Source organism: Patella vulgata, chromosome 6 (genome assembly GCF_932274485.2).
Source record: "Patella vulgata chromosome 6, xgPatVulg1.2, whole genome shotgun sequence".
In the NCBI taxonomy this organism is placed as follows: domain Eukaryota; kingdom Metazoa; phylum Mollusca; class Gastropoda; family Patellidae; genus Patella; species Patella vulgata.
The window spans coordinates 72,696,599-72,722,380 of NC_065884.2; the positions used below are offsets into that span (position 1 = coordinate 72,696,599).

Below are 25,782 nucleotides of genomic sequence, written 5' to 3' on the forward strand. Positions count from 1 at the left end.
GTAGTTGCTACGACCTTACGTTCTTCGTCTTTTGAAGACATGGACTCTTATTGACGACTGCCATACACGAGGGTAAGACTTGTAAGAAAACCCAACGCCACTTTTCACCCTTCTTTTCACATTGCCGTTCTTTCTGTTTATTTATTTTAGCGCATTAAACAATGACAGTGGGGCTTAATTGTAGATATTCTTCAAAGGGCCGTCTCTAAAACAAATACAAGCCAAGGGGACCGCGGTGGATGGGCTCGATCCCGGTGAACTAGCGTGTACACCATTAGTTATACGTTAAAGACCCAGCTTTCTAGGCGAAAAGTTGGTTTAAACAATATTTAATTAAAATATTTCATAACTAAATTGGAGAATACGAAAACTAGAACAAATATGTTTATAAACATCGCTTGTATCGTCTTCATTATCCCGGTTGATGCAGAAAACTGGGACGTAAAACCCCATTTTATTTCAAAAAAATGAAATTTACCCTTAAGTATAGGTCCGCCTTATTATGAAAACCCCTATGTATATGGGCGGTGTATACAAGGATAACAGGCAAAACAGGAGTAGAGCTTAATCATAGACTTATTATTGGAGGTTAGTGATCCTTGAATACCCCTTAAGTATAGGTCCGCCTTATTATGAAAACCCCTATGTATATGGGCGGTGTATACAAGGATAACAGGCAATACAGGAGTATAGCTTAATCATAGACTTATTATTGGAGGTTAGTGATCCTTGAATACCCCTTAATGATAGGTCCGCCTTATTATGAAAACCACTATGTATATGACAATACAGGAGTATAGCTTTATGATAGATTTATTATTGGTGCGTAGTGATCCTTGAATACCCCAGTGATTGTCTATATACCTATCATACATAGACCAGTATATTATATATAAGGTAACACGATGTTATAGTCTAGTAGATTGTGTAGTAACTGTGTAATCTCTAACAGCCCGTCATGTTAGGTATGTTGAATTAGTTATGCGAACATTATTTTCGTGTTTTGACTATTGACTTGGATCATATGCAAGTGGAATTTATTTGAATAATTGTTGAGAGGAATAATCCTCATGTTCGACAAGTAAGTTGAATTGGTTTTGTAGATATATTTTCGTGTTTTTACTATTGACTTGGATCGTATGCAAGTGGAATTTATTTGAATAACTATTAAGATGAATAATCTTCTGTCAACTGTATGTTGTTTTTATTTTTAATCTAATATAAACAGATGTCATGGTTGTCAAGAGGGCCATGGTAGTCAAGTAACAAGCCAACTGGACTCTCGACTGGAATGTCGGTTAGATTTTATCAAAGGCCATGAGATATAAACAGGGCTAGCACTACCTCTTACTCAAACCCTGGACCTAGCCCTAACCCTTGCCCAAACCCTAACCGACAATCTCGTCAACAATCACGTGACCTAACCCTATTTACATCTCAGCGACCTTGTGGAAATCGGGAGGTGGCCTTAGGAAATAGATCTATCCGTGTCCTAACCTTATTTACATCTCAGAGACCTTGACAAAATCGGGAGGTGGCCTTAGGAAATAGATCTAGCCGTGGCATGTCCCGGGTGGGGTTGGAATTATTATATCGTCGATCTGTTCAACTCCACTCCTATGTTATAATCCGACCCATGTCATCGTAGTTTAATTCAAGTAGTACACTAATAATACATCATTGAAATTTCATAGGTCCTGTTTAGAATCGAAACGATAAGAGGTGTGGTTTCCCAGCTATGCCTGATAAGGGGGAACCACATGCAGGACTGAGGGGCTGACAAGGAAAGCTGTCTAGTCGTTCGGATAGGACACAAACCGAGATCCCGTGTACACATTGGCGTGCACGTAAAAGATCCCTTGACAGTTGGAATTCGATATAAGAGTAGGCCGTGGTGCCGCTTTCCGGGCAAAATTTCCCTCATAGCACACACTGTATGTCGTATGTCCGTCTTCATTAGCCCAGTTCGGAGCCGAACAGTAGGACGTTAAACCCCATTTCATTTCATAGCACACTGTATGGCGTATGCCCGTCTCCATTAGCCCAGTTTGGAGCAGAACAGTAGCACGTTAAAACCCATTTCATTTCACTTCGAAACAATAAGAATTTAATCAGCCCCATGTCACCTGACGTGTAATTTAGTTCAAGTAGTACTTCATTGAAATTTTATACTAAAACGGTTGTACGTGACAAGGAGGAAGGTCGCCTGTCCAACTTCGAGGGTTTTCTCTGGGTCCTCCAGTTTCCTCATACTGCTAAAGACCCCTATGCGAAAGCGAATTAGGGAAATAAAATTTAACCATATGTAAGTCCCGAAATGACCTGGTTTGTGTCGAGTGGACGTTAAACCTCATTTCTCTCTCTCTCTCTATCTCTCCCTCTCTCTCTCTCTCTCTTATACTAAAAACTTCGGATCAAGTTATTTAACGAAACGAATTGTTTTTATATAAATAATATACTGTATAAATAATATTCCTTGCATTATATAAGCATATAAATATTTACACACATTCACGATAGATCAAGTCATGTCACTGGTGTACAACTTTGGCCGCTGTAGTGATAATGGCCTACGTGTTATTTAATCTCCAATGGTGGACAGTATTTAAGGAACGTTATAAAATGTCTATATATCGGTTATTAGTATTTTTATTTCTACTAACAACCGTTAATAGTCCGGTAAATCATTGTACCTATGTTAGATATCTTTACCTATATCAACTATTATAAATACCTATATAGATTTATAGCGTGGTAAATCACTTGACAGTGACGGACATCTTGTACCTATAGATAATCATAAAGCGATAGTTGTATATTATAATATTGGGTGGTTGAGATGGTCTAGTGGTCTAGAGAGTTGCGCTTCAAGTTCTAGCTGGCCGGTCATCTCTGGCTTGAAATCAACGTTGGTGTTTTAACTAGAAAATGGTATATTTGTCAAATTCTCTTCTAACACTTGATTTATAGGATTTAGGATTATTCTTTAACAAGGTAGGACTGTGTGTATATATTTCATATGTTTTAAGGCTTTATTTTAATATATGCTAAACATATAATTTTAACATATTCTAAACACGTAATTTTAACATATTCTAAACATATAATTTTAACATATTCTAAACATGTAATTTTAACATATTCTAAATATAATTTTAACATATTCTAAACATGTAATTTTAACACATTCTAAGCATGTAATTTTAACATATTCTAAACATTCTAAACGTCCTACTGTTCTGCTCCGAACTGGGCTAATGAAGGCGGGCATACGCCATACAGTGTGCTATGAGGGAAATTTTGCCCGGACACCCGCACTATCGCCTACTCTTATATCGAATTCCAACTGCCAAGGGATTTTTACGTGCATTCCAATGTATACACGGGACCTCGGTTTTTCGTCTCATCCGAAGGACTAGACAGCTGTCCTTGTCAGGCCCTCCGTTCAGGCCAATGCAGGGATCGAACACCCTTCTTTCTAAAAGCGGCAAGTAAACCGATGCCGCATCACAATTGTATGGGTGTAGCTACGTATTACTTACCGCCATACAGCCGAGGCTAGATGTAGGCTACCGGAATCTACCGAGGTTTGCCGAGTGTATTTGAATCAGATTGGATAAGTGTGTAATACAGCCGAGGCGAGATGTCGGGTACCGGAATGTACCGAGGTTTGCCGAAATTTGCCGAATATGATTACGAGAATGATTGGCTTGGTCTCAATGTTTTATTATTTTATTTACAGGTTTAACGAATCAAGAACCAGAGCGTAAACTAATCTGTTATTTCTTGTTCCTAGAACTAACAATGGTCGTGTGAATTCCTGAGTGACGAATACAAGAGTACTTGATTTAATCAAATTGGGAAATACGCAAGTTGCATCTGAATTACGTGAACTAGAGTGTGGCTGACTACATGAGAACAGGAGTGTGTTATAGGAGACCAATTCAACCATTGATTAAAATTGTTTATTGTGATCAATTTTGTAGGAATTGATTTATCGACAGATACGCCATTGTTGTGTATGATTAACGACAATCTGGTCACGCGCTATTACATTCATATTTTGTGCATAATAGGACTCAAAACAGTCTGCTGTAGGCCTACAGCCATTTCTTGACAAGGAATTCGATATAAGGCCTATTGGGTTAACTGAATCGTGAAAATTAATTAGAATTTGATATTACATGTGATTTGAGATAGGCTCAGACTTGATGTTTATGCTGACGCGTACTTAATTAAAATGCTTGTATTGCAAATATTTTGACATTAAGTGAAAGATATAGTTTCTGAAATCATGTGTAAAACGTGAACTCTAGACGTGGAATTGATTGTGACGTCAACATGGCTATTATACCGGGAGAAGAGATCTTATTGGACCAGTCATTTATCAAAGTTAAATATGGCGGTAAGTCTTTGTTTATCAAAATGTGAAAACAAATGCAGTTACGTGCGATCTGTCCAGCTCTAACCGTATTAAATAATGGAGAGAGAGGGAGACTAACACATAGTTCAATTTTAATTTAATAATTCGCTTTCGCGTAGGGGTCTTTAGCAGTGAGAGTAAACCGTAGAACCCGGAGAAAACCCACGAGGTTGGACAGGCGACCCTACTCCTTGTCAAGTACAACAGGGGAATCGAAACCACGCTAGTTGACTCAATGACAAACCTTATGATACAGCGCGCACGTGCTAACCAATCGCCCATTCGCCCCGCCCCAATCATATAATGGACAATGCGTTTCACTGAATACAATTTACAATGCGTGTTTAACGTGCACTCCGGTGCCTACAGAGGACCTGTATTTTTCGCCCCTTGACTTATTAGCCCGGCAATAACAACCTCTGTCAAGTGGTGAACTTGGTTTGAAAAAATACTAAGGTTCTAGGGGTACGCGCCAACACTGAAATCCCCGAACACCATGGGCGTCACAATTGTTTTTCTGGGCGGGGGGGGGGGGGTTGAATATACTTGGACCCCCGCAAAAATTTACATAGTAGGCCCTAACTCCTATTTATTTACAACAATTATAAGGATTAGTTAAGATTCTATCTGTATAAACCTGTACATATCCCAATATGTTGGTGTGATGTTTTAGTTTAATCCCGTAAAATATGCTAAAACCGTGTTTACAGAATACTGAAACTTTAAAGAAAATTCACGAGGGTGACCCCCCCCCCCCTCCCACACTCTCCCTATCGCGCTAAATCGGCTGCTGCGCAGCTTGTGCCTCCGGCGTCACAGATTATCAACATTTTATATAATTTCATTTGCGGACCCCCACCCCCTAATATATATTTCACGACTACGCCTCTACCGAACACACTTTTCGTGAGTCTATTCCTCGACTAAGAGAAATCAGGTTAATCTATATTCCGACTAATCTGGCCAAGTACCTGCTAATCTGGCCAAGTACCTGCTAATCTGGCCAAATACCTGCTAATCTCTCTAATTACAGGTAAACGTTGTTAAAATACTTTAATTGTAATTGAACACTGCCAAGGAATATTCTTACTGGCAGATCATATACAAACGATTATGTCGAGGCTGGTGTATTTCCAAATCTATTCTGCTCCTATACTGGGCTAATGAAGACGGGCTTATGCCATACAGTGTGCTATGTGGGAAATTTTGCCCGGACAGCGGCGTTATGGCTTACTCTTATATCGAGGGTTCCTTAACGTGCACGCCAACGTGTACCAAAGACCTATCTTGGCCAACCAACTTCGGGAGAGAAACCCGGACCACCCTCTGCTATAAACCCCTAGTCGCCAGCAAATTATAGAAATCTAATCGAACCATATCTTAGTCCTGAAATGACCTGTTTGTGTCGATTCCCCAGTTATACGTCCTACCTCGTGGGGTTTCTCCGGGACCTCCGGTTTCCACCCACTACTAAAGACCCCTAACCGCAAGCGAATTATTAAAATAAAATTGAATCATAGGTTCGTCCCAAAATGACCTGGTTTGTGTCGAGTGGACGTTACCCCCCCCTCTCTCTCTCTCTCTCTCTCTCTCTCTCTCTCTCTATCTCCCCCCTCAACCCTTGTCTCATAGTCCACCAGTTGTTTATATATTGATATATTACATTACAGATAATGAGGAGGCTATATTTAATCCCTGGTGTTCTACATATACACTATTAGAATGGATTAGAAAAAGATGTAAATGTGGCCATGACAGTAAGATATTAATTATACATAGATTGTAAATTATATGTAGTAGGAAAAATGAAATAAAGAAATTCGATTAAAACATAGATCCTATTTCGTTTCGTTTTTTATAGTTCAAAATTTTGTTTTACTTGTCTTTACTACACTAGGATCTGGAAGAGTTGTTTTATAACCCACGTTCTGGATGATGTGAGGGATTAGTCAATGAAACGGTCTGTACGGCTAGCTTTTGGCGTGAGCTGCATGGAACTACGGGTAATCCACTAGAAACATCAATGGTTATTGGTTAATCAAATATCTGACGTCATAGGGTCAAAAGTCGCATGTATGACCCCTGACACGATCTCCCACTATAACTGGTCAGCTCTTCATGTTGTGTAGGCTATCGAAAGTATAAAAAAACGAAACGAAATATAGATCTGTATTCTAATCAGATTGAAAATAAAATGGATCGTGTACGTAAAAAATCAGTTTGTGCACGGGACCTCGTCTTCTCTTCTTATTCCAAGGTCGTCTGTCCTGCATCACTGAGCAGGGGGAACCAGATTGACGGACAATTGGATAATATCAGATTGTCCCTCGTTAAAATATACACAGATGGATTATTTGATATAGAATCAAACTATTAACGATAGATAATCTCCTGGCGGGGACATCTCACTGTGCCCCCTGCTATTGTTCTCATGGGGGGATTAATCAAGTAAGGGGATTATCGAATACAATGGTGTTAAAAGTATAGTCTGTTTTTTGAAACTACTAGGTTTAAACTAATTAACAACTTTATTCACAATAAATTTCATAAAAGTAACAACAAATACATGTATCAAACATAAATCATAACCCTACTAAATGTGATATGGCGTCAGTATATTCAATTGCACTTTTTACTCCATTTAACAGTTTGATTTTTAGATCATTAATAGATTCTTCTACTCTTTTATATTTTCGTCTTTTAGGGGGCAATCGTCCCCCGTTAGTTATCCAATTGAACTATTGTATTTTCAGTAAAAGTCTGCTGGTGCTATTGGGTTTCGTATTTTTTTACTCTGTAATTATACCCCAAATTAACTAAATTTTGACCTCCTTGAGAATTAGGAATAAACCCTATGCGAACTTGAGCCATTTTAAAAGATATAATGTAATTGGGGTTCGTTCGTTCGTTTCTGGGGTTTTACGTCCACTTCCACCTAAGGTGATATCGTAGACAACTATCCTTATATAATGATAGTGAGTTTCTAATCATATATTTGATTGATTTATGAGTACTGTCTGAATGAAAGGTAGGTGAATAATATTTAAGATACTCGTTAACCGATGACACGTGAACTTAACTTATATATTTTAATCATTAAAATAATTAAATTTTAACTAGGTGAACAGTACTAATAAGGATACAGTCTATAATCCTTTGTTTACTTAAATTTTCACACCACTACCCTATAACACCAGTTGATTGGGGGGCACAGTGAGATTAAACCCTCCTGGCATGTATTCAATCAGATTTTAAAAGAGGCCCATCAGAAGAATGTAACGAAGATTACAGGTGGTGCTCGCTTGTTTTGACCACTCCCAGTGTATTTTGTCTGTAGAGATTGGCATGACAAATGTTCGTATCTTTCTAAATGTTATGGAAGATTCGATTTAGAGCTAGCATTTCTCACTATATAGGTTAAAAACTACTGATGTTCAAAAGAAAGTATACAAACTAAAAGTATGACTAAGTTTTGTTTAGATTAAAAACATTTGATGAAGCATTACTGAGTTTGTCTCTTGCGTCCGAACTCAACATTTCTAAGCAAAATAAAAATGTGAAACAAATTGACATTCTACCCAAATACTGTATACAATGAAAAATGATTTTGGTTGATGCAGCACAAAATGCACAGTGTATACTTTCTTTTTGGACATTAGTATAGTTAATGTAAAGGGCATTTGCTAAAAACAATTCAATCAAATTGATCCACTCTGAACCGAGATATTAGAGATTGAATTTTGGGCCTAGTCTCGATCATCATTACTCAAGTCGATACGATAAAAAAACATAATCTCGATTATTCATTTTTTGATTTAATCATGGATGAGCGTTGAACAGCAGATCGCATTACCATCCAGTAAATATCGCTGACTAGCAATAGCATCGAGAGTTGATTATGGTCTGGATAAGTTAAGAAATGTCTAATTATTAATTTAGATAACATTTCAGCGTAAAGAAAGACCTGCAATATGCAGATTTAGCTCTTGCATAATGTATGTTTAACGTCTAATTAATAATTTAGATAACATTTTAGGCCTAAAGAAAGACTTGCAATTGTCAGATTTAGCTCTTGTATAATGTATGTTCAACATTTACGACTGATATTCTTTTCAGAGCTTCAACTTTCATAATATTATAGTTTGCAATAATCCCTTAAAACTTACAGAAATTGTAAAATTATTAGACTTGTTGCGATTTCTATAATATTTGTCTACAATTGCAGTTGTAGATATATAGGCTTGGGTAAAAACCCAATAACGTGGCGTATATTGTTTTTAATTGATATATTGTTCTTTACTTGGTATATTTCAGTTACCATAGATCTAATAGATCTAGAAGGTCACGTGAGAAACTTGTCAACTGGTATTGAGGAATACGCCAATGATCTACTTCATGGAAGAGAAACCTATATACTTATTAGAGTAGAAAGTAAGATATGGTTTTATTTTAAGAGCGGTGTTGATGTATGGTCATCCATTCAGTCCTGGGTTCGATCCACGATTGTGAGTGACAAAGAATACGGTTCTAGCTGTGTTTGTGTCAGACTTTTACTATGTGTACTAAATAATGTTCTCCGTTATGTTAGAACGTAGGAGTCAGTTTCCTTGGATGGATTGGTTTCCAGGACGGCCGGAGTCAGTATTTCCAGAACGACCGGCTTCTTCTGGGTTCAGTTTGTAGGATCAGTCGTTCTTAGACGGATTAATTTTATTCCGTGGGAGTTTTGCTAACCAGTCTTTCAAGGTGAAGCCACTGTTCTCCGAAAGGGCATGTTCCTGGGATCAGTCTTCGACGAATGGGTTGCTGCTTGAATCAGTCTTCCCTTGATGGGACCCTCCCAAGCCCTTTATTTCTTGAGTCTTTCGTCTCTAGGTCCTCCGGTTTCCTCCCACTGCTAAAGATCCCTACGCGCATGCGAATTATTGAAATAAAAATTGAATATTTGTTAGTCCCGAAATGCCCTAGTTTGTGTCGAGTGGAAGTTAAACCCCATTTCTCTGTATTTAGATGGCAGGACTTGCCTTTTCCAGGAATTATTTACCCAGGCATGAACCAATGGTGTTGGATTGGGGACCAAGAAATGTATAACAATTAAACCCAGACACCCCTTGTTAAAGTTGGCCCTCAGTGCAAATGCCCCCCTTAGCACATTTTATTCTTCCCCTTTATTCCATTTCAAGGAATTGTTTTCAAGGGAGAGAGAGAGAAATGGGGTTTAACGTCCACTCGACACAAACTAGGTCATTTCGGGACTAACATATGGGTTTTTTTTAAATTTTATTTCAATAATTCGCTTACGCGTAGGGCTCTTTAGCAGTGGGAGGAAACCGGAGGACCCGGAGAAAACCCACGAGGTTGGATTGTTTTCAAGGATGTATGATAAAGATGTGAGTTGTTTGTTTCAGGAGAAAGTGAATCTGGGCCTAACAGATATATTTCATTATTAAATAATCTAGAACAAACTAATCCAGAATTAATGGGTAAGTACATTACTGAATAATCTAGAACAATCTAATCCAGAATTAATGGGTAAGTATGTCGTCTATCTACAGTGCCGACAATCTCATTAGAATACAGATCTATAAGTTGTACTCGAAGGTCGTGTCAGGGCTCGTACGAGTGACTTTTGACCCAATCAGTGTTGATGTTTCTAGTGGTTTACCCACAGTTGTGTGCATGACAAGCTAGGAAGTCGCCGTAACAGATGGTTTCATTGGCTAATATCTCATGCCACCCAGAATGCATACTATATAACAACTCTTCCAACGAAATTTTAAACTATTAAACACGAAACGAAATAGGATCTGTGTTATGATCAGATTGCAGTGCCCAATTATCCGAAATGCCTGCGGTATTTTGTTTCTTGCTGACAAGGATGTCTGATCAGACGATGTTGTTATATAATTTGTTACTCCATTAATTAATGCATTTCTAATAGATTGTACGAAAAGAGAGTGTGACATTTAAGTTAATGGGGTGGGGAGTCGACTGTCGAGGGGCCCAAAGAAAGTTGAAGTTTAAGGGACCTGCCGTGGGTTAATAAGATAATGTCTATCCAGTGAGGGGTCATTGGTGAGTTATCATCGCTTATATACCCAAATTAATCCTATAGATTAAACGTAACAATAATCAGTGATGCAGGATGGAGGGCTTGAAAATGACAGCTGTCTAGTCGTTCGAATGGTACGAAAAACCGAGGTCCCGTGTACACATTGGCGTGCACGTAAAAGATCCCTTGACGGTTGGAATTCAAAATAAGAGTAGGTCATAGTGTCGCTGTCCGGGCAAAATTTCCCTCATACCACACTGTATGGCGTATGCCCGTCTTCATTAGCCAAGTTCGGAGCAGAACAGTGGGACGTTAAACCTCATTTCATTTTTCTATGTTTCCTTTCAGTGAAATTAAATAATTTATCCAGGCCGACTACAAGAAATAAGAAAGATAGACCCAAGAAGAATAATAACAACCACGGTTCGAGATCACTTAAAGGGCATCGTCTGGAATCCCCGACCAAACGTCCAACAAGCAGTGAGAGACACAATAAACACACAAAATAAACACCCCACCCCATGCTCCTTATTTACCACAAATAAACACCCCACCCCATGCTCCTGGTATACCACAAATAAACACCTCACCACAAATAAACCAGACATCACACGACCATTGTATACCACAAATAAACTTAAACTTGAGAAATTTCTAATTAGCAAAATGCCCAATAAAGCAACAATACTAAGGCTGGTATCTTAGATCGTTTATGGGATGTGGCTTGGGTTCGTTTAATTATCCCTCCCAGAACGTTATTGAAGGGGTTGAAATATATCTGTCAATAAATGGTTCAATTTCATTCAGTATTTACAAAGATATGATGAATGAACAAATTGTCCACATTCACTATCCACTACTGATGATATAAACATGTAGACGGTCAAAGGAAGTCAGTGCTACCTATAATCTTCGTGAAAATGTTGAATCCAGGTCGGGAAGTTATCTTCCGATAATTCATTGTTTTCTTAATTAAATTTTATTGTGCAAAATGTAAGCCAAATGTAAACAGTAATCAATGGTTTTAGACATTTAGAAAGCAAATGATCGATGTTCTCGGACCTATATTTATATAAATTATGCTGCCAATAATTGTAACCCCACCCTTCCCCTTACCCATACTATTGTGTTTTGAAGAACTGTAGCAATCGCATGAACTATAAAATTGTTTCTGATGTAATGAGGGTCTTTAGTTAAGACTGGTTATCAGGAACTCCCTAAAATAACCCTACATCGAATATTGTTTTAAAGATAAAGACCTTAATAATCTGTGATTTAATGAAGACTGCGGGAAAAACTTATGTTTGAGATGTACAGCTTATGTTTGTGATATACAGCTTGTGTTGGAGATATACAATAACTTGCAGTGTGATGCAGCTTCTTTATCATCAACAGAATATTCTCCAAGACTGATTGATATATGCTAGAGAATATTTGAGCAGACCACCTTTTGTTTTATAGTTTCATTTGACTGGTGTTGGAGAAAAATATCGCAAAAATCTGTTCGTGTTATTTGGTAGTGATTATTACTGGAAATATCCAATAAAGATTTTAGCCTTATCAAACACTGAGGGGGTTTCAGGATGAGGAAGGGGTGAGTTAAATGGGGTTTACGTCCTACCTACCGAGATAATGAAGACGGTTTCAGGTGAAATATGTACCTTTGATTATCTCTGATACACAGCAATGTAAATCTGGGATTGACGATGTTTGAGTAGGTGTATCTCAGATCCATTCTCCCGTGCAAGTTTCGCTATCCAGCAATCGTCAGTGTACACTGCAAGGGAAGACAACTCTGCTTGGGAGATGTATCCCAGATCACGTATTTGTATTATACAGGGCAGCAGCATCTACAAAATCAAATTTAGGACTGCTGCTTATGATGATATGTATACGGCTACCAGAAACCTGTAAGGTTGCAAACTGTCTATACCCACGACTTGTAGGATTGTAAACAGTCTATATCCTAGACTTGTAGGATTATAAAAACGTCTATATCCGAGACGTGTAGGATTGTAAACAGTCTATATCCGAGACTTATAGGGTTGTAAACTGTCTATAACCGGGACATATAGCGTTATAAACAGTCTATATCCGAGACTTATAGGATTGTAAACCGAACCACTTTAATCAATGACATATCGATCTTGTGATTTTACGCGCACGTGTTAAACCACTAGACACCCCCACGCACACGCACACACATACACACCAATGTGTACACGGGACCTCGTTCCCTTGCCAGGCCCTCTGTTCTACACCACTGACAAGGAGGGACCAGGCATGAAAACTTCCTATGAACGTTGGTGAAGTTAGAGAGCAAAGAAATGAACTCAAATGAAATGGGGTTTAACTCCTACTGATCTGCTCCTATTCGACTGAAGGCTTAAAATCGACTACAGAGCACAATACTATCTGTGCAAGAACAGGTTAAAATTGGTTAGGACTAGTAAACTTTCTAGAACCTCAAACATGGCCGTCTATTTGAATGTATATACATACGCTTATATTGCACTTCCGAGGTGGGAAGACGAGAAGTCGAGATTGTGACCACAGGAATGTGACCTTCTATCCGTATATATATGCATACACCATGTCGTACCAGACAATATATAATAAAAATCAACAGGAATGCAATGCCTGTTGAAAACTCGATCTTACCTGCTCTCGCTTCGGCTCGTTTTTTTTCAACAATTCGTAATGTCAGGCAACCAAACCTCTGTCAATTCACTCGGATATGTTTTTTCTTCAATCTAGTCGTTTTGATTTGCATAAATACTCCCACAAAACGATATCATCGCCACTTGTTTCCAATATTTACATCGTTTTCGTCCATTTTCATTTTGTCACTGCCGCCATGCGCTGACGTCACACAAATAGACGCATTCGGCAGACCTCGTTTTTTTTTGTTGCTGGGGTTGAGGGATTCTACCGATATTCGCCGAATATGTATAGACGTTTCACTGACGCATGAGACGACCCTACTCCTTATTATGTGTTAACCATTCGGCCATTTTAGTAGCTTTTCATGTAAGCAATTTTAAAATGGGAGCTAAAGAATAAAATTTGCCTAATTTTTTTAGTACCGTAGCTTTTCATGTAAGCAATTTTAAAATGGGAGCTATAGGATAAAATTTGCCTAATTTTTGTGATTTAAACAATGGTTTTTTTTTAAAATCAACTTCATAGGGCTTTGGCAGAGTAACACGAAATGTTAAATCAGATGAACTAAAAATTATATTGATATCACATAATATTGTATTTATAAATATTTTTCCAATTACAAGACCTGTCACAGCTTGTGTTATCCTATAGCTCCCATTTTAAAATTGCTTACATGAAAAGTTACGGTACTAAAAAAAAATAGGCAAATTTTATTCTTTAGCTCCCATTTTAAAATTGCTTACATGAAAAGCTACTAAAATTGCCGAATAGTTAACACATAATAAGGAGTAGGGTCGTCTCATGCGTCAGTGAAACGTCTATACATATTCGGCGAATATCGGTAGAATCCCTCAACCCCAGCAACAAAAAAAAAACGAGGTCTGCCGAATGCGTCTATTTGTGTGACGTCAGCGCATGGCGGCAGTGACAAAATGAAAATGGACGAAAACGATGTAAATATTGGAAACAAGTGGCGATGATATCGTTTTGTGGGAGTATTTATGCAAATCAAAACGACTAGATTGAAGAACAAACATATCTGAGTGAATTGACAGAGGTTTGGTTGCCTGACAATGACATTACGAATTGTTGAAAAAAAAAACGAGCCGAAGCGAGAGCAGGTAAGATCGAGTTTTCAACAGGCATTGCATTCCTGTTGTTTGTTATTATATATTGTCTGGTTCGACATGGTGTATGCATATATATACGGATAGAAGGTCACATTCCTGTGTTGTGACAAAGCGAGAACGCGAGAAAAACTAAAAGGCGATAACGCGAGGGCCCGAGGAGTCGATGATTTTCAAATTCGAGAACGCGAGGGAGCGAGAGGTCGAAGGCGAGAACTCGAGGACGGGAGTGCGATGATTTTCAAATGCGAGAAATCGAGAGAGCGCGAAGTCAAGGGTGAGAAGTCGAGGGAGCGAAAAGTCGACGTGAGAAGTCGAGGGACGAGGGAGCGAGAAGTCGATGTAAAGACAATCCCGTGTTCTCGGGGTGCGATCCTCGCATTCTCGCCCTGTTTCCTCGCGATCTCGCACTTCCGTTCTTGACTTCTCGGTCCATCGACTATAATACATATATACCTTATATAGGTCGGCGGAGGTGGGTTTGGGTGGCAGAATGGTTAACGTGTGCACGCTACATCGTAAGGTCTGGCATTGAGTCAACTGGCGTGGTTTCGATTCCCCGGTTGTACGATTTCCCCCACTGCTAAAGACCCCTACGCGCAAGCGAATTATTGAAATAAAAGTTAACCATATGTTAGTCCCGAAATGACCTAGTTTTTGTCCAGTGGACGTTAAACTCCATTTCTCTCTTTCTCTTTCCCACACGAAATACCCCCAATTTGTCTGCGATATCCCCCTCGGTTGAAACAGACGTTAAACAGTAATAGACCAAGAAGAAGAAAATAAAATGAAATTGAGTTTAACGTCCCACTGTTCTGCTCCGAACTGGGCTAATGAAGACGGGCATACGCCATACAGTGTGCTATGAGGGAAATTTTGCCCGGACAGCGGCACTACCGCCTACTCTTATATCGAATTCCAAGGGATCTTTTACATGCACTCCAATGTGTACACAGGACCTAGGTTTTTCGTCCCATCCGAACGACTTGACGACTTGTCAGGCATCATTGACAAGGGGGAACCACGCCGGAAAATCTGGATGAACTTTCTCGGCCACTGCAGGGATCGAACACCCGACATCCATGCTAGCGAGCCAGCGTCTTACCCACTTACCCACTTAGCCACCGCGACCCCTTCCAAAATATGATGTCTATTTCGATACACGACGTGAAGTAAAGAATTAGCGATCGTGACGAAGGACACTAATCCTTATTTTTTTTTTGGTGCTGTTTTGCAGACTTTAAACAGGGTAAAAAAAACCTCCAAATTTTATTTTGATTGCTCGATGCTTTATACCGAATCCCCCCCCCCCCAAAAAAAAACCAACAAAAAAACAAGCCAGTAATTAACGCGTACCACCTTGCGACATCAGCTTCACTATTGGTCAGTAGTAATCCATGTTATTTATGATGTTGCTACTATTACTAGCTGGGAGCGGCGGGGGGGGGGGGGGCGGTGTCAACGTCCACCTTACTGCCCAGGTCGCCAAACTAGTAGCATGATTGTCCAATAGAAATGGTATGAATCCTAGATAAAATTAAAGATATTCGTATCTTATAGTTAACACTACAGTTTATTACAATACTATAATAAACAATATATAATAGACAATATAGAATATATAATACACAATATATAATAAACAATACTATAATAGTCAATATATAATAGACTATATATAATGGACAATATATAATAAAGAATATATATTATTTAATTACCTGTATTGTTACTTATATTTCACTCGTGATATATCGCATGTATACCTTAGTTGTTAAACGGTTTGTGAAATATTGTCGTGTAAGAAACAACAGATCATACATACCAGCTATACTAGTTTTATATTACAAGTGCCCCTCGAGGATAATAATTAATTAAATAAGTAATTAAATTGATAAAATGCGAAAGGTTATATATATACATATAACAAAGTCTTGAGGGTGTTGTTACAAATTATTTTATAAATGTCAGATGTACTTTATGGTTTATTCATTAACCGTTCTTATAGAGTTGTATTCCTAAACCAACACTTGTAATCATTGGAGACAAGTTATATTTCATCATTCCAGTGATCTATACTGGAAGTTATAGATGATCACTTCCAATCTCGTGGGTTTTCCTCCGGTTTCCTCCCACTGCTAAAGACCCCTACGCGCAAGCGATTTATTGAAATAAAATTGAACATATGTTAGTCTCGAAATGACCTAGTTTGTGTCGAGTGGACGTTAAACCCCATTTCTCTCTCTCTCTATAGATGATCACTAAACCAGCATATGATTATCATATCTATTATTGGAGAATCCAGAAATAAACAAATTCTACTACTACTACTACAACTACTACTACAACTACTACTACTACTACTACTACTACTACTACAACTACTACTACTACTACTACTACTACTACTACAAATACTACTACAACTACTACTACTACTACTACTACTACTACTACTACTACTACTACTACTACTACTACTACAAATACTACTACTACAACTACAACTACTACTACTACTACTACTACTACTACTGCCTGCTACTACTACTACTACTACTACTACTACTACTACTACTACTGCCTGCTACTACTACTACTACTACTACTACTACTACTACTACTACTGCCTGCTACTACTACTACTACTACTACTACTACTACTACTACTACCACCACCACTACTGCCTACTACTACTACTACTACTACTACTACTACTACTACTACTGCCTGCTACTACTACTACTACTACTGCTACTACTGCCTGCTACTACTACTGCTACTACTACTACTACTACTACTACTACTACTACTACAAATACTACTGCCTGCTACTACTACTACTACTACTACTACTACTACCACCACCACTACTGCCTACTACTACTACTACTACTACTACTACTACAAATACTACTGCCTGCTACTACTACTACTACTACTACTACTACCACCACCACTACTGCCTACTACTACTACTACTACTACTGCTACTACTGCCTGCTACTACTACTGCTACTACTACTACTACTACTACTACTACTACTACTACTGCCTGCTACTACTACTACTACTACTACAAATACTACTGCCAGCTACTACTACTACTACTACTACTACTACTACTACTACTACTGCCTGCTACTACTACTACCACTACCACTACTACTACTGCCTGCTACTACTACTACTACTACTACTACTACTACTACTACTACTATTACTACTGATGCTACTACAACTACAACTTCTACAACTACTACTACTATTACAACAACAAACTACAACTATTACTACTACTACTACTGCCTGCTACTACTACTACTACTACTACTACTACTACTACTGCCTGCTACTACTACTACAACTACTACTACTGCTACTACTACTACTACTACTACTACTACTACTGCCTGCTACTACTACTACTACTACTACTACTCCTACTACTACTACTACTACTACTGCCTGCTACTACTACTACTACCACTACTACTACTACTACTACTACTACTGCTACTACTACTACTACTACTACTACTACTACTACTACTACTACCACTACTACTACTGCCTGCTACTACTACTGCCTGCTACTACTACTACTACTACTACTACTACTACTACTATTACTACTGATGCTACTACAACTACTACTTCTACAACTACTACTACTATTACAACAACAAACTACAACTATTACTACTACTACAGCACTATATAAATGTCGCCCGCGTTCTCCAATGAGTAAGTCCTCTAGGTATTGTGTCGTATGTTTACAGTCCTATGCATATGGCCAGGTATATCTAAGTTATTGTTCTGTCTACAACCAACCAGACCAACATGTAGCTGTTAAACAAAGATGTCAGAGCTTTAAGATGGATGAAAACCCTGTATTTACTACAAGCCAGATCTACACTGACTTAAGTTGGCTAGATTTTGTAGCCTGTTCACTTGAGCCCGATTCAGTCCCACTTAACAGTATTCGCTTCCATTTAGAAAGCACAGATTTATTTAATATAAAGGACCACAGAATGAAGACCCCTTGAGATGCATTAAAAATTACAGACAAATATTCTAAAGCCCAACTAGTGATAAAATTGGATAAAACAGCTAGCAACCAAAACAGACCCGTCAGAACAGAAAGCTTTGTATAAATTACAATATTGTTTCGTTCTCCAGATTGTTTTCCCTGTTGTTTAACGCGAGAGATGGAGATAATTGTCCACAAAAAGAAAACAATATTTAGGATAATGATAAGACATAAGGGTAAAACAAAACAATAGCCAACAAGTTTTTTAGAGGATAGATAACACACATTACCCCCATAACCTATCTCCATCCCCCCTGACAACGTGACATTTGCAATAACTATACAAACTATCAGTATCATTGGTAACCCATTGGCATAAACAAGGTATTTCAATGTCTGAATACCGTGAGATTGAGCAGAATGTCTGACCAGTTTCTGTAAAACAAATACCTTGAACATGTGATAGGTACATACATTCATCCATAGTGCCATACCGAGCCAGAGGTAATGGATGCTTATTCCAATACTTCTACACAATATTTTATCTTGTGTCTGATCCAGGCCCGTAATTAACATTAACTGAGCCAGAAAAAGATTAAGCATTAACCCTATGTTGTTGATGCCTGGCTGTGTTCTCATTTCTGGGAACATACCATATGTTATTAAAGCTATACATATAGATATCAAAGACAGAGTGATCAAAACAATAGTTAAATACCGGAGAATCCAATCAAACTTTGTGTGGGTGTCATAGTACTCTATGGTTTCGTTACTATGCGTAAAGTTGGTTTTATTGAGAAACGTTTGAAAACATACTCGAAGGTCATGCTGATACACTGAATACTCACCATGAGATAAGGTAAGATTGAGATGTTCAACAGATGCCAATGCTTTATCGGTATCAAACTCTTTGTCTTTCTTATCAAATTCGATAAATGAACAGGACATCTGGTGGCTTATTGGTTCATAGTTGTATTTGGCGGCTATTATTTCTCCGACCTCTGAAACAGGCTTTTCGGAACAACACAACTTCGTGGTTATGTTGGAGACAAAATGTCGCATTATAGGCTGCGCATGGGATACGTATGTATAATTTATTTTGCGCTCAAGTGATAATGCTGAAGCCCAGAAGAATCCACTACCACTCCTGGGGATAACAGTTTCAAAGTCCTTTAATGTGATGTTGCTATTCACGATAAACCAAATATTCATATAGAAATAGGAAGATTCCCCGATCAACACTGGTTTAGAAGTAGTGACTGTATAATCAGTAGAGTATATCAGTAACGATATTGATGTCATCATGTTTCCTATCATTTGTTTAAAGAATGGAACCCGAGCTCTGGTTGGTATCTTTAAATTAATCATCATTTGATAGGTATTACCCAATGCTGTCATATTATCATACTCACACTCTCCACCTCGTAGTATCTTATTAGAGTAACACTGAATGGGTCGACATTTGTTCTAAAATAAATAATATAACAATAAATTAATTAATATAATAGTTAATTAGTAATTTGTGGTAAATCGTACGAACATGTGCATAAAAGTTCTAAAAAGTGGTCACAAATCATGTTAAGACTAAGTGTATTGCTTTTTGTCTTAAAGGGACCGTGAATTTAACCAGAGCCCCAAGAGAGAGGGAGAGAAATGGGGTTTAACTTCCACTCGACACAAACTAGGTCATTTCGGGGCTAACATATGGGTCTATTTTATTTCAACAATTCGCTTGCACGTAGGAGTCTTTAGCCCTGGGAGGAAACTGGAGGACCCGGAGAAAACCCACGAGGTTGGACAGGCGACCCTACTCCTTGTCACGTACAACCTGGGAATCGAAACCCCGCCAGTTGACTCAATGATAGAGACCGTATGATATAGCGCGCAAATGTTAACCATTCGGCCATCCACCCCTCTAAGACGATTGAATTAAATTTAAAGGTTTTGGAGAACAATTGGTACTGATAGGAATAACAACGACTTGCTGTAATATACCTGTGTTAGGAATAAAAACCACGTGCTGTAAGATACCTGTGATAGGAATAACAACCACGTGCTGTAAGATACCTGTGATAGGAATAACAACCACGTGCTGTAAGATACCTGTGATCTCAATATAAACAGCAACCTCAGTGAAATAATCATATCATTCATTATTAGTCCCAACAGCGTCGTGGTTAACCTTGGCCCTGTGCATCAAGCTTAGTCCCAACAGGGTCGTGGTTGACCATAGCCATGTGCATCAACCTTAGTCTCAACAGAGTTGAGCTTAACCTTGGCCATGTGCACCAACCTTAGTCCCAACAAAGTCGTGCTTAACCTTGGCCCTGTGCATCAACCTTAGTCCCAACAAAGTCATGGTTAACCTTGGCTCTGTGCACCAACCTTAGTCCCAACAAAGTCGTGCTTAACCTTGGCCCTGTGCATCAACCTTAGTCCCAACAAAGTCGTGGTTAACCTTGGCTCTGTGCACCAACCTTAGTCCCAACAGAGTCGTGGTTAACCTTGGCCCTGTGCATCAACCTTAGTCCCAACAGAGTCGTGGTTAACCTTGGCCCTGTGCATCAACCTTAGTCCCAACAGAGTCGTGGTTAACCTTGGCCCTGTGCATCAACCTTACATGCATTTAATGGGTTTTTTTGTATAAATAATTCCAAGTCGTCATCTTTATGAATTTGTAATAATTATGAATCATGCCATCAACGTTACGGGATAATCTATCGTCATTATTTTTTATTTATATATCGTATTTTACAGTAAACGCATGATGTCAATTATTCTCATGATTGCATGTGAATTAATGATATACCAGAATGGTAGTATCAACGTGACATTGTCGTGTTTAACTCTTATATTATACTATCAATGTGACATTGTCGTGGTTAACTCTCATATCAAACTATCAATGTGACATTGTCCTGGTTAACTCTCATATCATACTACCAATGTGATATTGTCGTGGTTAACTCTTATATCATACTATCAAAGTGACATTGTCGTGGTTAACTCTTATATCAAACTATCAATGTGACATTGTCGTGGTTAACTCTCATATCATACTATCAATGTGACATTGTCATGGTTAACTCTTATATCATACGATCAATGTGACATTGTCGTGGTTAACTCTTATATCATACGATCAATGTGACATTGTCGTGGTTAACTCTTATATCATACTATCAATGTGACATTGTCGTGGTTAACTCTTATATCAAACTATCAATGTGACATTGTCGTGGTTAACTCTCATATCATACTATCAATGTGATATTGTCGTGGTTAACTCTTATATCATACTATCAATGTGACATTGTCGTGGTTAACTCTTATATCAAACTATCAATGTGACATTGTCGTGGTTAACTCTTATATCAAACTATCAATGTGACATTGTCCTGGTTAACTCTCATATCATACTATCAATGTGACATTGTCCTGGTTAACTCTTATATCATACGATCAATGTGACATTGTCATGGTTAACTCTTATATCATACATGTACTATCAATGTCACATTGTCGTGGTTAACTCTTATATCATACTATCAATGTGACATTGTCATGGTTAACTCTTATATCATACTATCAATGTCACATTGTCGTGGTTAACTCTCATATCATACTACCAACGTGACATTGTCGTGGTTAACTCTCATATCATACTACCAACGTGACATTGTCGTGGTTAACTCTTATATCATACTACCAACGTGACATTGTCGTGGTTAACTCTTGTATCATACTATCAACGCACTATACGAGTATATAGTGTAAGTTTTATACCAGAGGTCAGATTCAAAATGACCTCGCTGTGATTATAGAAGTATTTAGTGATTTCACACAGCCATAATTTTTTATCTGAAAAATTTATATATATATATATATTATCAAATATACTCGTATTAAATCTGAAAAGTTTAGATATACATATATCATCCATGTATTTAATCAAATTTCATTTTTCAAACTTTATGGCTCAGACACTTATGGGTATATGGGTCCCGAGACCTACGTTTCTGGCTGGATACAGGAGACGAGGTACAGTGTAATATAATACTAGTAAGATACTTACCGCTCGAGCATCCATCCAAGAAATCCTTCCGTCGCATGATTTCACCGATTTTTCAAACTGATCCGTGAAACCAACTAGAGTTTTCACAGGGTAAATTGGTTGGCCTTTAGCCATTGCCAATCTATACCCGTTGCATAAAGCGCAATACATGTTCCTGTAAACTTTCTTGGTTTTTGAGTTCTGGACGAGGACAAAGTATTTGGTACAAATTTCAGACAATTCTTGGTATAATCCTGGGAATTTCGGATCGCACTCAGAAATTATTGGTTCCGATCTCCGAATATCACAATATCTCAACTTTGCAAATTGTGGTGGAACAATGTAATCCTCGCAGACAGCAACCCTGTTTTTATTGTATTTACATTCGCCTCGAATTTTCCAATGTGTACATGAAGTTTCTTTGTTAAGAAATGCACATTGGTTGTTGATGTATGTTTTGCCAGTTTTGGGACAGGAAACAGGTAGGACCGTATGGTCACAGTTTTCTAGAAGTCCATCTTGACGTTTATAGTTAGCAACCATATAGAAACCATCACCATGTGATAGGTCCTTAAATCGGTATTTTGATTCTCTGGGTGTTGCGATGCACGTGAAATCCGACTGTATTTCCTGTGTGTGAAGGCCGTTATTAACCTTTATATCAACACAACAATCTCCGTAAAACAGACATTCCTCATCACACATACAACGAAGACAATCCAGTCCTCCGAGTACGTGACGTTCATGTTCAAGACAATGTGGACACAGCAAGAGAACGTCCACATCGTCGGTGGAAACGATTCCTGGCAAGGTAACAACTACAATATAAACTAAGATTTGCACAGCTTTCTGAAATAAAAATAAGATAAATATTTCGTTTTATTATCAGATAAAGTAGTTTTCAACAGTTCAAGAGGCGATATCGCTGTCACCAAGAAAATGAATGTACTTAATTTTAAATAATATATTTGAAATAATTCTAGAACCACCTTTAATTCTTACTTAACATCCGAGCACTCGGCTAGTTACGGGTGATATATTTAGAAATGAAATGAGGTAAGTTACAGGTGATATATTTAGAAATAAAATGAGGTAAGTTACGGGTGATATATTTAGAAATAAAATGAGGTAAGTTACAGGTGATATATTTAGAAATGAAATGAATTTCGTTACGGGTGATATATTTAGAAATAAAATGAGGTAAGTTACAGGTGATATATTTAGAAATGAAATGAGGTTACTTACGGGTGATATATTTAGAAATAAAATGAGGTAAGTTACGGGTGATATATTTAGAAATAAAATGAGGTAAGTTACAGGTGATATATTTAGAAATGAAATGAGGTTACTTACGGGTGATATATTTAGAAATGAAATGAGGTTAGTTACGGGTGATATATTTAGAAATGAAATGAGGTTAGTTACAGGTGATATATTTAGAAATGAAATGAGGTTACTTACGGGTGATATATTTAGAAATGAAATGAGGTTAGTTACGGGTGATATATTTAGAAATGAAATGAGGTTAGTTACGGGTGATATATTTAGAAATGAAATGAGGTTACTTACGGGTGATATATTTAGAAATGAAATGAGGTTAGTTACAGGTGATATATTTAGAAATAAAATGAGGTAAGTTACAGGTGATATATTTAGAAATGAAATGAGGTTAGTTACGGGTGATATATTTAGAAATGAAATGAGGTTACTTACGGGTGATATATTTAGAAATCAAATGAGGTTACTTACGGGTGATATATTTAGAGATGAAATGAGGTTATTTACAGGTGATATATTTAGAAATGGAATGAGGTTAGCTACGGGAGATATATTTAGAAATGGAATGAGGTTAGCTACGGGGATATATTTAGAAATGAAATGGGGTGTAACGTGATATATTTAGAAATGAAATGGGGTGTAATGTGATATATTTAGAAATGAAATGGGGTTTAACGTGATATATTTAGCCCAAACCCCTTAGAATATTTGTAATGGTAAATTGAAAATAAAATCTTTTATATATCAGGGGTGGATGGATAATATAGTTGTCTCAGTTATTGCGTATAGTCTAAAGTTAAGTCGAGTCGCATCACATCGATAAAGTTATTTGTTTTACCAATAGCGCTAATTGCTATTTTAAGATCCGGTACAAATTTTAACTTGCCAGACAGGGACTTTGTTCATGAAAACTGAAGCTAAAATACGTTTTGAATATATAATATTTTACATGGACGAGTATCCAAAACAACGAAACACAATCTTCCGAAATTAAACAAAATATACCGAAACATAATAGAATAACAAAGAAAATGAAAGGAAATCTGCTAAGAAGAAACCCGAGGAGAAAGGTAGTAGCACCCGTACGTCCACCAGTGCTTGTATTCACTTACTCTCGAACCCGAACATGATCTTCCGAAAAGAAACAAAATATACCAATACATAATGAAATAACAAAATATTGAAAAAAAATCAGCTAAAAGGAAACCAAAGAAGAAAATTCGTCCACCAGTGCTGGTATTCACTTACTCTGCAATCCGAACATGATTAGAGGTACAAAATATTTCTACATGTATTTATAAACACAATATAGTTTATTAGTTCACAAAACATACCTATCACCATCACCAACATTACTTCTATGTCATAAATAATTTTATGTCTATGTCATGTTTTGGACCTGCGGATTGGTCTACGATTATTAACAATATGAACATATGTCTTCTAACTGTCGTGAAAAAAAATAATAATTCTATTTTTATGTCATCTTATTATAGTTTAATAAAACAAGTATATATACTGATGAAAAATGAAACCCACCTTCATGATTTTAATATTGAACATACGGACATCCTTCCTTTAGTAATCTTAGTTACAAAACAAATTTATCTGATGGAAGAACATTGGTTTTATTCCACCATAAATTTATTAATGAGATTATATAAATATTCATAACCACCGATAGTGGAACGAATAATGATCCACAAGATGACCGTCACATTTACAAATCAAACTTAGAATCTCTCGGTCATCCAATGGAAATGAAATGAAATGAAATGGGGTTTAACGCCCTACTGTTCTACCCCGACTGGGATGGAGGCCGAATGGTTAGCACGTGTGTCATTGAGGTGTAGGGTGGCCCGTCCAACCTCATGGGTTTTCTTCCGGGTCCCCCGGTTTCCTCCCACTGCTAAAGACCACTACGCGCAAGCGAATTATTGAAATTAAGTTGAACCATATGTTAGTCCCGAAATGACCTAGTTTGTGACGAGTGAACGTTTACCCCCCCCCCCCCCCTCTCTCTCTCTCTCTATAGCATACTCTTATATCGAATTCCAACTGCGAAGGGATCTTTTACGTGTACGCCAATGTATATACGGGATCTCGGTTGTTCGTAATATCCGAACGACTAGATAGCTGTCCTTTTCAGG

At 37.8% G+C, this 25,782-nt stretch overlaps 2 protein-coding genes across 2 annotated transcripts; one reads left to right on the top strand and one right to left on the bottom strand.

Annotated features, from left to right (window-relative positions):
- The first annotated feature begins 752 nt into the window (after positions 1-752).
- Positions 753-12,058, top strand: LOC126825574 (uncharacterized protein CXorf65 homolog). The gene is made up of 6 exons (XM_050555237.2): positions 753-1,081; positions 3,743-4,405; positions 6,094-6,180; positions 8,738-8,854; positions 9,832-9,906; positions 10,824-12,058. Exons 2-6 carry the CDS (start codon positions 4,342-4,344, stop codon positions 10,982-10,984), a joined length of 504 nt encoding a protein of 167 aa, XP_050411194.1. The 5' UTR covers positions 753-1,081; positions 3,743-4,341; the 3' UTR covers positions 10,985-12,058.
- A 3,774-nt stretch (positions 12,059-15,832) lies between these two features.
- Positions 15,833-22,449, bottom strand: LOC126825562 (adhesion G protein-coupled receptor L4-like). Its single transcript, XM_050555217.2, has 3 exons — positions 22,376-22,449; positions 18,640-19,767; positions 15,833-15,850 (listed from the first exon to the last, which is right to left on the bottom strand). Exons 1-3 carry the CDS (start codon positions 22,388-22,390, stop codon positions 15,833-15,835), a joined length of 1,161 nt encoding a protein of 386 aa, XP_050411174.2. The 5' UTR covers positions 22,391-22,449.
- Positions 22,450-25,782: the final 3,333 nt, after the last annotated feature.